At 46.8% G+C, this 15,196-nt stretch overlaps 1 protein-coding gene across 2 annotated transcripts in view; it reads right to left on the reverse strand.

Annotated features, from left to right (window-relative positions):
• The window catches only part of LOC308038371 (uncharacterized protein), a 58,117-nt gene extending 49,703 nt beyond the window's left edge, over positions 1–8,414 (reverse strand). For both annotated transcript variants that reach the window (XM_080340866.1, XM_080340865.1), the window contains exon 1: positions 7,908–8,414. In XM_080340866.1, coding sequence (XP_080196992.1) covers positions 7,908–8,012 — 105 coding nt within the window. In that variant the 5' untranslated portion in view covers positions 8,013–8,414. The remainder of the gene's footprint in view (positions 1–7,907) is intronic.
• Positions 8,415–15,196: the final 6,782 nt, after the last annotated feature.

A 15,196-nucleotide genomic window follows, 5' to 3' on the forward strand; every position in this document is an offset into this window, starting at 1 on the left:
GACCCGTTCTGTCCAAGCCAGAATAAAGGGTTTTCTATGAACAAAAATATATTTGTGGAAGATGCTGATTTTTTTAAGCCTCTAAATTATTTTACTTCATATCCTCCACACCAAATACTACTGGTCTCTCCTGTTAATTAGCCTTTGGCCAAAGAACTTTCATTTATTTGGAATAACCAATGCCTAGGAACAAAGAAAAAAATAAACAACAACAAAAAATAATAATAATAAAAATAAACCCCCACACCAAAAGAGTCTGGCTGCAGACAACTGTCTAGAACAAGCACTTGGCTTTGTGTGTAATAACCGGGTGACAGGATATGAAAGGATTATTTTATATTTTCCCAGCTTACATCCAGACACACATTCAGCAAACTGGAGGATCTAGCTGCCCCCGTGGCACCTTTCCTCAAGATGTGAAATTCCCCGTTCAACCAAAGGGAATTTTCTTCTCATCTTATGCCCATTTAGAGCTTGGCAGATTGTGGCCTCTTGTGCCAAGAAGCAAGGACATCAGGTAAAAAGTAGCCTGCATCATGGAAACAATGCGACCCCATTAGGAAGGGTTAAGACAAGACAGATTTTTTGAACAAAATGAGTGTGAGGGGATAGGATCTTTATGCCACCAGCAACCTGAATTCTGAGATCTCTTTGAAATCAACAGCTCAAAAACAGGTTTGTAGCCCTGTCAAATCACTTAAGCAGCTACCCAAGGCAAATCAATAGTTTGTTCCCAAGAAATGCCAGAAACTAAGGTCCGTCTGCTCTCATTATGGACATTAATGAATACTGAGATATTTGAGAGAACTTTATCCAAGCATCTCCTGTCCTTTCATAAATTTAAATTCAGATAAGGACCATTTAGCTTGCAGTCAGGCAATAAACCTCAGGTCAACCCATCCCTGAAATGGGAGCCATGACTAATAAAAACCTCCTCAGGGTGCTTTGGCTCTAGCACTAGTTTCCTCTTTTCCTCAGAAGGTGTTTCCAGCCCTGAAATCTTAGGTCATCTCTTATGGGCTGATGCTGGAACAAGGGTTGGGAGGTGATTCCATGCAAAGCTGTAAAGGGCTTTTCTCAGGTGTGTTCGCTGGGTGCCACAACAAACCAATCCAGTCATGCCAGCACCTCATGATGGCAGCTCATTTGAGGAAGAGAATCCATAGACTCACAGTCTACCAAGCCTAAGGGACACCTCCCCAGGTTTTACCAAATCTCCTCGCCAACTACCCTCATTTAGAAGATGCATGCCAGTTGGGCACAGAGGCATTGATCTTTGTTCCCAGCACTACAGCTCAGCCCTTGGCAAGCTGGAGGGGGCTTCACAGCAGGACTTTACTTCTACAGTGAGCCTGGATGGTGGGCTGGCTGGCTAAGAGTGCTCAGGGAACAGAGGTCTAGAAGGAAAGACTGGTCCACACAAGCTGCTTGCAAAGTTGACGGTTACTCACAAAACCTTCTTTGGGCTTTTAGTCCCCACCACCCTCAGATGACATTCTGCCATGCTAACCCAGAACAACTAGGAAGACCCAGGATTTGGATTTTTACACATGCAGCTACATGGCAGCTTTGGTGCAAATCTTCTGAGCAAGATACTTTCTTACATTCAGAAACACCAGGAAGTTTCCATAAGTGTCCACACTATTTCACCCTCCATGAAGCTACCAAGGCTGGACTAGAGAAGCAACCCACACAAGGGTACTCTGTTGCAGCATTCCCATTCTGCTAGGGTTGTCTCAAAGAACAACAGAAGTTCACCTGGCTGAGTGCTTGGTGTGCTGCAGTAATTATAGAGGAGGAAGAGAGATTACTCACAATGTAAGATCAGCTCACTCTGCCTCAGACAGCTCCTTAGATGCCGCAGCCTCAAAATGCCTGTCCTACAACAACTGAACAATTCAGTTCTATGTATACTGAGGGACACACGGAGGATAGGTCAATGTAAACAGACCAGTCTACAGCAGGGAGAAGGTTATACTGGGTCTGAAAAGCAAGAAGAATATAGCAAGAGAGGGGAGAAATGCCCAGAAGCACCCCAAGCTGTCTGCCCCCAAGCAGTAACCAAACTGGTCCATAACGATCCAGACTTTGAACTGTGTTTCACCTGTGTGCCACGTTCCCACAGCTTGGGCAAGCCCCTGCCCAGATTGGCATGGAGACAGCTTTGCATAGGTCACATTGGTCCATACATCCTTCACATCTACTTTCAAGCCTGGGTCACAGCACAGTTCATACCACACAGGGAATGCTTTCTGTGCAGATAAAGGTCACAACTAATTGGCTTTTCTCTAAATCCTTGCCTGGGTGTTCGTGCTGAGCAGTTGTGGGTGGTGCTGGTGCCTATTCAAAAACAGCTGGCCAACTCTGCTGGTCAATGGTGGCAGGAGGACAAACAGGCTCTGCCCACGGCCACGTACAACAGTTACTGCAGTAGAAAACAGCCCTGAGTGCACACATATCTGTGATGTTGGTTGCTAGGAAGAGTTGGGTCACCCGGCAACCCGAATCCCACTAAACAGGAGAACAGGGGCTACAGATAAATGCATGGGGGTAGGAGGGGTTGGTGCTGCCTACACTGTGGGTGGGAGTGTATTTCCCACTGAAAAGGGAATGCAGCCCTTGGTTCCCATACTTAGACATCCTAACAACACTTCTGTGACCCCAGGAACACCCAGAGAAGCTGGCCATGCTGGTACACTGCAGCAGAATGGTGCCCTGCCCACCCACCACTCCACAGAGGTGTCCTAAGCAGATGCAGGCCTTGTGTTTTACTTTAAAAAAGGTGAACCCACTGTTTTGCAAGAGCTATAATTAAAATAAATGATGACCTGAGTCTGCTTTCTATTTTCACTTAAATATAAGCTATTTTCCTACTCAGGGAAACTTTTAGCCTCCTGAACAGTGCAACATACATGCAGGAGCTGTAAGACAGTGCATGACAGCAGGAAATTAAGTAGAACTGCACTATCCAGCAAAGCAAATTAGATTAATCTTTTTTTCACTGAAATGCAAGAATTAAATACATAGTATTAAATTTTCAGAATTCTGAGTGACTGGGATTGCATGTTCTATTCTTTTCCTTAGCTAAACATCTATCACAGTATTTCTAACCCACTAACATAATTTTAGTCCAAATTATCACAAGCCTAACTTTAGGCATATTCAGATACTCCAATAGCCAAAACTATATTTACACACTTATATTCATGCAAGTGTTTACCACCCTCCTGAATGAGATCAATACCAACTAGAAGCATCTAATGTTATCAGGTGTTAGTAGGAAGAAAAGCAAAGGTTCAATGTAAAACAGAGTCCTCCAGCCCTAGAGCAATAAACCTGTTTGGTGGGAGGTGCTGAAAAAAAAAAATCCATGATGGAGAGAAAACCTTTACACTCCACAGGAGACAGATGAAGCTAAATTTTCACTGTGCCAAGCTGTCTCCAGCCAGCCTGAAGACCAGTGGCTGGCTGAACACGTGACAAGCAGTCAACCCAAAGAAAGAAGGAAATTAATCTGTTTTCATTCATACAAAGCATGAGCCCTTACACAGCCCTTTGAAAGCACACTCACTGTGCCTCAATAACAACAATTCTACTTCATTCTTTTTTGGTCTGAGGAGAAAAAAATTTAAATAACACACTCCTGGCACTGCAGAATAACCAGCTATCACCAGGACAGTGACTCATAAGTCACTGCCTGCAAGCCTGAGGTTCACTTTGAACAGACAACTGCACCCTTCATATAGGAATGGTCAGGAAAACTCTTGGTCACTGATCAGGGCTGGCCAGCCAGACCAGAGTCTCATAGCTGGCTCTGGATGCAGATGCCAGCAGAAAATAACTTGCCAGTCCCCAGAACTGCAGATGCATATGTACAAGCTGCAAGGTACATGAAGAGAACTGACTCGGTGGCTTTGTTAATGCCTAACCCACAGTTTCCTTGTAAGCAAGTGTAAAGCTAAAACTACATAGCAGAGAAAGGCAGTTCTCTGACACCAGAATAGACCCACATATTACTTCATTTTGTTGATTGACATTAAGGAAATGGCAAACATATCTTAATTACCCCTGCCCAGGACAAAAAGAAGTATGCCAAGACAATAAGTAATTTAACAACTCTTGTGGACTAGAACAATTGTATTGCCTCCAAAGTAGTTTTTGTCAACAGCAAAGTTGGAATGGAATCCAGTGCTTAGTTTTCTTCAGCTACTTGTTCCAGCCAGTTAATTTTTTAACACACCACAATCCAACTGTTTCATTCTGATAACACCTAGGGCCGCTAATTAAGGGCTTAGTTTGACTGGCAATGTGCAGACTTGTTCCAGCCAGATGCCCCCTGCCCCAAGGAGCTTGCTTGCAAGCAAAGCTTAGAAAATAGACACCTACACTTTAGCCACAGGCCATGCAAGGCCACAACAGTTGAAGAGGGATTTGGAAGAAACGCATGTGTATGAGAAACCTCTACCCCAAGTTGTGGGGATGAGTAAGACATTTCATTTGTAGACAGCTCACTGAGTCAGCTGGAGAGTACTTCTTAGGGCTCAGTATCAGTACTCCATCACAAAAACACACATGCAACCCCAGGATATGCATTTTTAAAGCTCCTTGGACAATTTGACTTATAGTTCAGGACAGGTTTCTCAGGGCTACCAGTCCAAAACTACAAAAGAAAATAATTAAAAAACTGTACTAGACTGTGAGACTGGACAACCAATGAAAATTTCAGGCCTTGAGTTACATGTCTCTCTCACTTTCCTTATTTGAAGCATGCCACTACAGTATGGGGCAACCCCTTGTTCTCACTTTTCTCCTGTCTCACAAAATCTGCTCTGTAACAGACCCAGTTGTCAGCTCCTATCAAAGATGAACTCCTACCTGTAAAGTCAGATCTGCTGTTGGATCTCAATTTCTAACAGCCATCCAAAAACTGGAAGCTTCTGAATCTGGCCTAATTGCTAGCAAATAACACCAGACCACTGAAGCAAGAGGTGGAACAACAGGCTGAGGCACAAGGCTCCAATTCACAATCCTTTCTTGGATTTGGCCAAAGCAGCTGATGGGACCCTAAGCCAACAGGCTGGACTATGAACTACAACAGCTCAGGAGTGGAAACGCTGCCACTGAGCCACCCCCGCTACAGGGTCACAAGTGTCCATTAGGGAGACAGCAAGTTCAGCAGGACCAGTCTTCCAAAGTAAGGGTTCAAATTTGAGCCTTAACTACCACACTTCACAGCCCAGCCACCCTTACCAGAAACTGCTGGCAGCAGACGCTAACCCAACAGCAGACACAATGTCAGTCAGTCAAACCCTCCCTTTCCATTAGGGTGACTTCTGGTGACAGGGCAATAAAGGGACAGTAGCTTCCTCAGCAACACAAGCATGAACTAGCAGACCTCTTGAGTCAAAGCCCTCTGAGCAGCCTTAGTTGTCAACTGCCTAAAGACCAGTTTTAGTAGAGGGAAAAAACAAAGTCCATTACATCAACACCCAAAGCTTGCATATATTTCCTGGTTTCACAAACAGGAGGCAATGGCAGCCTCTCAGCTTCTCCAAGTGGGGGAGAAGACCTGCCATAGTCACACCAAACCAATTCGGGACACATGGTACCAAAACAAGATCTTTACAGTGGGCAGAAATTTAATCGCCAAAAGATCCCCAAAACTTGGATGCCACTCCAAGGTTGGTCAAATCTCCCAGGCTTACAAAAACGATTTGACAATTTACCCAGGGACAGGCTCCCAGGACTTTGCAGGAGTGTTGCAAGCTAGAAACGCAACAGCAGCTTGCTTTTCCTTGAATTTGGGAACTTCCAAAGGTCATAAAGTGCAAAAGCAAGTGGGTAATGAAGGAGAAGAATGGTTAAGTACACTGTTTCTGAAGCTCAGAAAGCTCTTGGTTTGGATGGTAAATGCATATCAGTTCTTATTCTACCCAAACTGGTCACTCATTCTCTGATTTTATGATCACACCTAACTTTTCATTAGGTTTCAATGACAGCAGGCTGGACCTTTTAAATAATGCACGTACCACACATGCCAGAATACATACTGCACAGACACAAACCAACATGAGGAAGCTGAGAAGACAGAAGTCCAGTCTGTGCCTGGCAGCCCCACATCATCTGAAGGCAGCAAGAGGGAGATAGCACAGGACACCTGACCTCATCAGAGGGTTCATGCACAGGGCAGACACAGGAAGCTCCCACAACACTCACTGCTGGTGCCACCTATCCCATGTCCACACCTGCAAGAACTGCCCACACCTAGCAGACTGTGCAGTGCTGTCTCTTAACTTGTTAGTATGCTGGTACAAGGCTCAACTAAGACCAGGCAGCTGCACATGGTCCCCAAAGGCCTACAAAACTTACATAAACCCAGAATTTGAAAGTCTGGCTTTCTGCCCATACACATGTATACCAGTCATTGTACCACTCCCCAGAGCAGACTGCAATGCTACCTCTGATGGTATACATATTAGCCTGGCAAGAAACAGTGCAAGCCTAAGTCTCCTCTATTGAGGAGACTGCAGACCACCTGTTTGCAGCATGAAACCTTTGCACTAATATGAACAAAATGGCTGCAGATACACACTCCTGTGGGTTCTCCTGCTTTCCTCCAAGCATCCTGAAGGCTGTATATACCCCTGATTGCTGCTTCTAAAGATTCTCATCATTTCACAACCTGAGGCTCCAAGAGACAAACAATAAAGCTAAAAGAGGTGATCACAGCCACAAGACCCAGAAACACAGTGTTCAAAAGAAATCCCCCTGTGTCTTTGCAGATATATTCTGCACTGAATCCATCTACTACAACCTAAAGCATTGCCCTTATTTTATTTCTAAAAATAAAATATAATCCTGCCTCCTCCAAGAACCACAGGATGTGCAATCCCTGCATGAAGAAGTACACAAACACAGCAAACTTTGAGGAAACACCAGCACTGTTTCCAAGAAAGTTGCCATCAGCCTGTCCAGAGTGACTGCGCAGAAATGCAGCCACACAGCAAACCGCCTCTGTGTAACACATACAAAAGACTCCTCTAGAGTCTGGTATACAGATCCCCAGCCCCCAACTCAGGCAATGAAGGCTGCCACTTTTTCCAGATCCCTTCTTTGATTTGGGGCCAGGCACTAGACTTTCCACAGTACTGATGCTGAAACAGAGTAACTCTACTGATTTCAGCAAGTATCCTCAGTTCACAACGCTTTTGTCAATACAGGATCTGGTGATTTTTTTGTAAGTAACTCATTATGACTCCATTTTTATCCCATTGCACATGGCTCAAAAATTCCTCCTTGCATTTGGCAGGAAGGGCTTAGAAACCCTTTATCGTGAATTTGTGGTGGGATTTTTTTATTTTATTTTTTTTAATACTAAGAAAGGATGTAAGCAGAGTTTGGAAAGCCATGGGTCAACACAGTGAGCCAGACTACAAACTTTAGCTTATATTCCAGCCTTCTAGATCAGAAGTGAGAGAAAAGCAAATAATGAGCTGAAAGGCATTTTAGACAAATAGTGTTTGTACATTACCTAGCACAGTGGAGTTCCAGTCAGGTGAGAGCTGGGAGACTACAGATGGCACACATACAAAGGTAACTAGACTATGAATGCCTATGTAGCTAGATGTGAACACCATTAAAAGTTAATCCTTCTAAGGAATAGACAGATACATTTCCCTTTATCCATCTTTTTGTATTACCTACTAGGTTGTGCACTGTAACTCTGAGGGCAAAGGAACAGGACTTAAGTAGCAGGAATACAGCCCAGGCCAGTTCCTACTGAGCACACTGGCTGAGAGGAAACTGGCCCAGCGTAATAAACACTGTAAGTTACTAGTGTCTCAAGGCCCCGTTATTAGTTACACGAAGGGTGCAAAAATAACCGAGACAAAACCTCCTGTTCTTACCTTTAGCTGGAAAGGTTGAATTTCGTTCAAACTCTGGTTCTTGAGCTTTTTGGTGAGGATCTTCAGCATGGTACAAATCCGAGGAACCAAGAAAGGGTTAAACATACACACACGCACGCATCTACATCTGCCGAGCCGCTGCCGCTACGGTTGGAGGAGCTCCGCAGAGCTTGCATCCAGCACCCCCAGGTACGCGGCGGCGGGGGTGGCGGGGGCAAGGCTCCGGACAGCCGGCTTACAGCTGCGCCCCTCTATCGTCCGCCACCGCACTCTGTCCTGCAGCCCTCCGCGGGGGAAGGAAGAGGGAATCCCTTTCTAAAGCCTAAAGAAAAAAAAATAAGCACCAAACTTCCTTTGCTTTCCACCCCCTCCCCGGTTACGCTTCAGAAAGGAGGGAGGTACCAGCTGGCAGCGTGGTGCAAGGGACAAGAGACACTCAGCGCAGAGTGCTTATTGAGGGAATGCAGAGCTCCCTAGCCGGGGCCCCGGGCTGCGCTCATGGCTGCGCTCCCCCCCTGCCCCCCTCAGCCCCGACGCCGGCGGCCCCCGACGGACATCGCGCCCCACTGCCCTCAGGCGCCGCCGCCCCGAACCCCCGCACGGCCGCAGCCCCGCGCCCCTGTCCGCGACGGGAAACTTGCAACAAACGGCGCGGCGGCCGCGGCGCCCATTGGCCGGCCGGGGCGGGACGGGGCGGGGCCTCCACTTAAAGGGGCCCCGATGAAGTGCCCGCTTGTGCCAGCTCCGCCGGCTCGGGGAGTTGCAGTCCGGTACCGAGGAGGCCCGCTGCGTTCCGGGCGGCGTGCCGTGGGTCCCCGACCTGGGCGGGCTCTGCTCAGGATGTAGCAGACCGATAGCTGCTTGTGCTGCACCGCTAACAGCAGGAGGGTAACAGGCTGCTGTGACCTGCCTGTCTTGTTCCCTGATCCAGAGTGCAGATCTGTAGAGAGCACACGTATATCCCATCGCGAGTCACCCAGGGAGCTCGCCACTGCCTTTGCTCAGACCAACTGCAAGCACGGGGCCAGGATGGCACCGGCTCCTGCTGCACCAGCTGCCCTTGGGCATGAGCAAGGTGCTCTGTTTCCATGGCCTGTCTTCCAGCACCTCCCTGGCAAAACAGGCAGGAAGGTTATCAGGGACTGACTGATACGCTCCCAGACTCATTGAACCTGCAGGAAGCCACCGACAGGTTTGCCAGCAGTAACAACAAAGGGCTTTCACCCGCTGCCAACTCTATGCCAGCAATAAACTCCCCGTGTCTAGGTGAAAGGTCCTTTTTGCCCATTACCAGTCCCTTGGGGTCAGCAGAGCATTTTGTCCCAACCTTCTTCCTGGACAAGTTCAGAAGTGCTGAGGGAGGTCTCCACTTGTGTATGAATTCCAGAGGAGCACAGGCTGGTTAACATATTAGTTCCCCGTTCTCAGCCGGCACACCTGTATTGAGATAAGGAAAGAGCACTCATAAAATACTGACTGCAGAAAAGAAAGAGAACATCTTTTCTTCAGGGGAAAGGGCCTCAGTTCAGCTCCAGTTAGCCAAGTATTTTTCTTGAAGGAGTACAGCAGGCACAGAGTCTGAGCCAGAAAACAGCATTTCTTTGCCTTTTTCTGCCTTCATAGAAGATGCCTGCAGCAGGAAACTATCTCATCTATGAAACAATACTTACCCCGTGAGTTCTGCATTCACACTGTAGATTTATTTACACCTGGTTTTGCCCCAGTTCACACCAAATTGAAATCACCATCCAATCTTATGGCTCTAAATCACCATATATTGTTTCTAGATACTTTTGGTTTCCTTATTGCATGAATACAGGAAAACAAGTAATGGTGTGTACATTATCAGATCGCTAGTCTAGCATCCTGCCTCCAACAGGAGAGAGTAAAATGCCAGATGAAAGCAGGAATCCTCCATACAGATATGCAATAATACATCTAATGTTAGGTAAAAATTACTTGTGATCCCTAACCAACAATCAAGGTACATCCCAAAGCCCAACATCTGAGAGTTTCTTACCCTGGTAAATATCACTTAAGAAGATTCATTTTTTTCACATAAAGCCAAATTCCCCAGGCCTTTATTCATTCCTTATTCTGGCACCAGAGATGCTGGCTTTCCTCTTAAGGGTCTGTAAGATATGACCCATAAACCACAGTCAGCTTACACTACTGGGTATGATTGCTTTCCCATATTTGAGCTCTCCAGGTTCAAGCTTTGGGACAGGCATATGCCAGGGGCCAGTTCTTTGTTTCCGAACCAACAAAACTGAAAAAGCTCCCTGAAACAAAGAGCAGAACCTGCCACCCCACCCCAACACCTCACAGCCTCTACTTGAGCTCACACCACCCCACTAAGGCACAAAACAGCAGCAGTGACCACAGGCTGGTGGTAGGTTCGTGCAAGACTGCCTGACCAGCTGCTAGGATAGTGCTACTAACAATGAGCAGCAAAAGCAAGTGCTGATGAGGCTTTGTCTTGGCACTTGTGATGTGAGAGAAGCTAATACTATAATTCCTTGTATTAACTCTGCTTCTGCAATCTTCTGCAAGCCTACATGTGTTTCAGCAGATACCTGCAGAGCAGCTATTTCTTGCTTGCTTTGTATTTCAGATAACCAGAACAGTCACTAACACCAATTTTGGGTACACTGAGGTCTCTTGCAGGTCCAGTTATACATACCTGCTCCCAGTGTTTCCTCAGACTGTGTTGCCATGAGCATCTCTGTGTTTCAGCAGGCCCAGGAGAAACTCTCACGTTGTTCCCCAGCTAACCTTGTGCCTTGTACTGGTAAAATATGTGGCTTCTCTCACTCCACTGCCACAATGCCAGGAACAACTCACCAACAGATCACAAGCTATCCATTGATCCACACCTTCTAGCACCTCCTCAGAATGAGGCACAGGGACACACTGCTGCAACCAGCAATAAGCAATTTAACAGAGCACCAGAGGAAGAGAAGCCCTTGCAGAAAGCAGAGCTGTAACCTACTGCTCCAGCTCTTGTCTTATGTGATTCCTGCCCCAAGGATGAGGTTTGACATGCCAGATGGGTTCCCAGTAGACAATGCCAGCCACAAGTCATACTGCTGCAACATATACTGGAAAGAAAGCTTCCTGAGAGGTCTGGAGGTGTTGCTCACCACACACATAGCAGTTGCAGAACACTATCAAGTAACTTCTATCCAAGGATAGGAAAATATTTTCCAGGGCTAAGTAATAGTATTATTCCCAAAGGAGAAAACTAAGACAGAGGAAAGTTAGTTGATTTTCTGAAGGTCACTGAGGAAAGCTGTGGGAGATCCAAGAATAGAAATCATATCTCCTGGCCCCTAGCTTTATGCTTCCAGGCTGTAATCTAGCCTATAACTAGATCACACTGCTGGAGCTATGCAAAATTCAGTGCTTTCACTTCCCAAGCATCTCATGTGATTGCTTTGTTTTGGTTTTGGTCACTGTGGGTTTCTCACCCCTGGAGTTTTGATCTGCCCACTGAGTTCAAACCATATCCAAATCTCGAACCTAGTCAAAGAGGCCAAGTTTCCTCTGGTCACATGATAAAAACATGAAAAATGCATTACATAACATTTATGGTAAGCCCACACGCCTGCTCCAATGTTGCTTGAAGATCTCTTCAAATTCCTCTTGGTCAGACGAGGAGGAGAAGGAAGGCAAGTGGCAAGCTCCCCGTGCAAGAACAAATGGGGTTGTAGAGACAGAGGAGGGCAGAAGGCGGTGAGCTGATGCAGGATCACAGTTTACTTCTGCAATACCCATGTGTTCCCACATGCTGCTGCCATGGGGAACACATCCCTGGAGAACTGTCTTATCTCTCAGTGTGCCACATCTTATTTTCCCTCAGAGACATTCTTCTGTGGGAATTGTAGCCAAACAGTACAATAGGAGAGACAGGCAGGAGGGGTGAAAACAATGCAGAGAGGATCAGTTTAATTCACAGATTCCCTCCGAGCTGTGTTTCCTGTTGTGCCTGGAGGACAATCTAATACCTTCTGCAGCTTACCCTGCCCAGGGTGTATCACTGACACTGTGAGATGCAAGAACAGGAATGTGTGTGGGTGCAGAAGGCCCTATTAGGCAGGCCTGGCCAAGACTTCTCACAAGGTAGGAGGGGCTGTTTTCACTCTTTGAGGTTACCGGGGATTTGCTCGGCCCACCTCACACACCGAACGGCTCTTCTGCTTCCCTTTCCCCAACGCTGCCCTGTGCCATAGCAGAGTCATACTGCATCTGTGCAGACACCACGCTGAACATCCCGATGTTGAAGACAAAAAAACCTGCCAGGGAAGAGGTTTAAGTGCCATCTATTGGGGATCTCCCCTCATTACACCAAGGGAGACAAAAGGATGAGCTGGAAAAACCTCATCCATCCCCTCTCACTTATGACCCTAAATGGGTGATGGCTAGAGACAGACACTGGAGCTACAGCCAGTGCCAGGCACAGAAAGAGCATCTGTCTGCCAAGGGCAATGCTAAAAGCCCGGCAGAAGCAGGATGAAAGCTAAGCCTAGAGCTTGCTTGGAGGAAGAAGTGAGCCCAAAGCCAGACACATCTTGAATGGTTCCATAGAGCAGGGCCATCCACCAACTGTCTCAGACACAGTCCAGTGTATGTAGGTAAAAGCAGGGGAGAAGAACAGTCCACAAAAATAATGAGAATAGTTCCCAGAACAGTATGACTGACAAAACAGGCAAAGGGCGCCAAGCTCTATCACCGAGCCGGCCACCAATCACTTACGGCAAGTACCACAGAGCATTTCTCCTCCCAGTGTGTGAATTGCTAAGCCTGTAGGCTCCCCCAGACAGGATCATCTCGGACTTTGCCTCTGTGCAATGTCTGCCCTAACACAAGCCAACCTAAGTCAAGTTACCCTCATACAAACCATAAACACCCTGTGATCCAGCTGCAGGGATGAGGTTGCAGTGCATACAGGTGCTCTCCAGGCTCTGGCTGTGTGATCTTTATACCAGGAGTGTGGGGCAGGCAGTTGGAAAACATCTCACATGCAATCACAAAGGAGCCCTTAACTAAGGCTATAGGCACCAAAACGTGAGAAATGGCCACCATTAACTTAATGGCTACAAACTGTCCCAGAACTGAGCCAGCTGCTGCCATGCAAACACTTTGGACATTAAAGAAGTGTCAGGAAGAGCTGATCAGAGACCGCTGAGACTGACAGCTATTTGTTCTTTTTGAGATATATCTGTTTTAGGCACACCTGAGTAATGAACTACCTAGGATACATGTTTTTGCAGGTATAGTTTTGATTGCCATGAAAAGAGGAAAAGAAGCAGAAAAGAAATTGAAAAGTGTTCAGAAATTACTGATCCCTGCTATGTTACAGAGAAACAATGACCATGCCTACATAGGTCACGTGACAGCAGTAAGGAAAAGAGATGATCCTCTTAACATCAGTGCTTGGCAGCACCATCTCTGTTATAACTCCCTTGCTGCCCGTTCTCTTCCCACAAATTGCTAAGGCTGATTGGAAAGCCAGCATGTGGCTAATACACTGAGAACCAGGGAGAGCAGGATTACCACAGCTGTTTACACCGTGCTTCTCTAGCTTGTACTGCAGACATTTGGTCCCCTGCAGACAGGCCTGGAAGGGCCCCCATGGCATCCACTTGGACAGCACCCACAGGGCCAAAAGTTTAGCTTGGCCAGCCAGAAGCTTCAGGGTAGCAGGGCAGCCTGGCTCCTCAGAAACACAAGAAAAGAGAAGTGATGATTCTGCTTTAGATAGATTCTTCCCTCTAACCTCTGGAGAAGAGGAATCACCTCATCAGGCTAAAGGATTTCCTTTCCTTCAAATACAGTTGCTGCAACTCATGTCTCCTCCTTTTCAAATGCCTTCATAATAGCAGTCCTCAGCTGGGATCACACAGTGGTTCTGAGCCCTGCCATGTAGCTAGCAAGGAGCAGTCAGTCCAAACATGAAAGAAACATCCAGTCTATACATTCTACCCCACAGAGAGGGCTAACCAGCTCATCAGCTGCCTCAGACTTCAGGTCTTTAGGTCAAAGACAAGAAATCTCAAACTACTATGCTTAAAAGGGCAGCATCAGAGAAAAAGGCCCTAGGTTCCTGCAAAGGCAGGAAACTTCTTAAGCAAAAGCGCTGGAAGTGAGCACACTTAGTCTCTGCAGAGCAAAGGAGAAAATATTATTGTGGTTGCTAGTTTGATGGGGGGAAATTCCTTTCTAGAACTTCCTGGCTGCCCAGACAGCCTCTGGGCTTATCCCAAGTACATAAATAAAACACAGCTTTCAACATCAAAGAGGTTTCCCAGTTCTTCTTTCTGAGCACCCCATCTAGATGGGTATTTGTGAGCAGTTTCAGTGCTTCTAAGGAAAGTGAAAAAGAGCCAGGGTAGTGTTATCAGGGAAAGAAATTCCAGGAAGAATTCAAAGGAGGTGCAGGTTGGAACCTGCCTTGCAGCTTGTCTCTGCTGTGGGCATGATGCATGGTTGAGGAGGGCAACAACCATGTTGCACCCATGCTGGACCCTGGCTGGGCCAGCCTGGGGGACTCCTGGCCACAGTGCCTCAGCGCAAGCCTGGTCAGACCTCTCAAATTGCCATCAGATGATTAGAAAACACCAGCCAGGCACTGGTGATGTTTCACAGAACTGCTAGCACTCCCGTCAGCCTACCTGCATTCCATTTCCAGCTGCTGCCAAGCTCCAGTTTATCAGTGGGAAGGGAAGACAGTCAGTGCATAAACTTGTGCTACTGAGCTGCTCTTAGCATGGCAGGGAAAGCTGAGGAGTACGAGTACCGCCTGAGGCCTCTGCAGGAGCGACAGCACAGCAGAGTCCTCAGAGAAAGGCTCAGAGGTAAAATATAAAGCCCTTAAAATAACTGTAGAACCGAAAAGTGCTCTAATGACTGAGGATTTGTGGCCACAAAAAAGCCCAAAGTCAACCAAAGGGGTCCAAGCATCCACTAAAACTGCTCTTTGAGGAATAGAAGAAGACAACCTGTCTTCACAGTCCTCTACCTCAAAAGCTCAGATTGCTAGACTAGCCACAGAAAGAGCTACGTTAGAATATTTTTGTAATGAGAATAAATCACAAGCATGTCACTTACTCCTTGCTTTCTGAACTCTGTTAATGCACGTTGCATCGGTACACACATACCACATCCCCTCCTCTGCCCCCGGCTCTTCTAGAGGCCAAGGCCAAATGCTAAAACCTTTATCAGTTCCTCACAATTAAGGACAGTTATTTGCAAGCTATTCACCAGAAATCGCAGTTGGAACAGCTCTC

The sequence above is a fragment of the Nesoenas mayeri genome (genome assembly GCF_963082525.1).
Source record: "Nesoenas mayeri genome assembly, chromosome: 3".
NCBI lineage: Eukaryota > Metazoa > Chordata > Aves > Columbiformes > Columbidae > Nesoenas > Nesoenas mayeri.